Genomic DNA, 1437 nt, shown 5'->3' with positions numbered 1-1437 from the left:
CCAAGAGAGCCTGTGATAAATGATGAGCTCCCAGGCCGTATCATCACTGGAAAAGTACTGATCAAGCCAAGCATAAAGGAAGTGAAGGAAAATTCTGTCATATTTAACAACACCCCAAAAGAAGAACCCATTGATATCATTGTTTTTGCCACTGGATACACCTTTCATTTCCCCTTCCTGGATGACTCGGTGGTAAAAGTTGAAGATGGCCAGGCATCATTGTACAAGTATATCTTTCCAACACATCTGAAAAAACCAACAATGGCTGTTATTGGCCTCATCAAACCCTTGATCTCCGTACTGTGCACAGGAGAAATACAAGCTCGATGGGTTGTTCAAGTCCTGAAAGGTAAATAGATGAGAAATAGCAGGGTATATGTTTTGGTTTGTCATGTGACTTCGGATACTGGAAATTTCAAGACTATTATTCCGTTCTTATTTAAAATGAATGTCTTTAAAAAGATGATCCACACTATTGTTCTCTGAATTCATTGAATTAGAATTATTTAGTAAAAATTAATTGTACTATCACCAGAAGAATGATAAATCAGGCTTTGAAAATTATAAGTTGTGTATGTTATTTTGATTGACTCAAATGGTTCATCTAAAATTTAAACGTTCAGTCATCTCAGTGATAAAATTGAAACAAACCAGTTGTGTGATTATGTCATATCAAGTAAATTAGTGACATGATCAGACATTTATCCCTTCAGTTCATAACATTAATGCCAGGAGCATGCCACCAGTTCACGCAGAGTACAGAAATAAAAAATGAGCAAAAGTAAAACATTTTATCGACAAACAAACATGTAGACCTAAAGTTAATTCACATTTTCTGCTTGCTTATTTTATAGGTGTTAGTAAGTTACCACCACCAAGTGTCATGATAGAAGAAGTCAATGAAAGGAAAAAAAATAAGCACAGTGGGTGAGTGAGTTCCTTGGTCAGCCTTTTTAAGTCCTACAATAGCAAACACATGAGAGTTACACCATAGAAAAGGGAAGAAGCCACAGAGACTTAGAAGCAGGACAGCGTTCACAGGAAAGAGGAAGAAAGGGGGACTTGAGAAGTTTCAATAGCCTAGAATTGTTATTTCAGATGATGGTTATCTGGCATCACACAGAGTTGAGAATCCAGACCAAGTATAACTAACCCTCCTCTACCAGGTACATTATTTCCTACTCTTTCCAGAATTACCAGCAAAGACTGCTGCGTACTACAAGTGTCTGCTCATTCATTCATTCAGCAGGTCTGTGTCAGTTCCATGGTGGTCATACAGGCTGCTGCTCCACAGCAGGTGTCGCCTACCGTGGTTTGTGGGCCAAATCCACTCACCCTCACCTGGGTTTGCTTTTCACTTCAATATAGTTGTGAGGAAAAAGATTTTGCAACATGGGAATATTATAGGAAATTCAAACTGCGGTGGCCATAAAATTT

At 38.2% G+C, this 1437-nt stretch overlaps 1 protein-coding gene across 1 annotated transcript in view; it reads left to right on the top strand.

Moving 5' to 3' along the window:
• The window catches only part of LOC104876282 (dimethylaniline monooxygenase [N-oxide-forming] 1-like), a gene marked incomplete at its 5' end in the record, with an annotated part of 2765 nt that extends 1816 nt beyond the window's left edge, over positions 1-949 (top strand). The window contains 2 exons of the mRNA XM_019210653.1: positions 6-349; positions 855-949. Of these exons, the coding sequence (XP_019066198.1) occupies positions 6-349; positions 855-931 (421 nt within the window). The remainder of the gene's footprint in view (positions 1-5; positions 350-854) is intronic.
• Between the last annotated feature and the right edge of the window lie 488 nt (positions 950-1437).

The sequence above is a fragment of the Fukomys damarensis genome, unplaced genomic scaffold (assembly GCF_012274545.1).
Source record: "Fukomys damarensis isolate Sample0158 unplaced genomic scaffold, DMR_v1.0_HiC HiC_scaffold_35870, whole genome shotgun sequence".
Lineage (NCBI taxonomy): Eukaryota > Metazoa > Chordata > Mammalia > Rodentia > Bathyergidae > Fukomys > Fukomys damarensis.
This window is presented reverse-complemented; position numbering and strand designations above follow the sequence as displayed.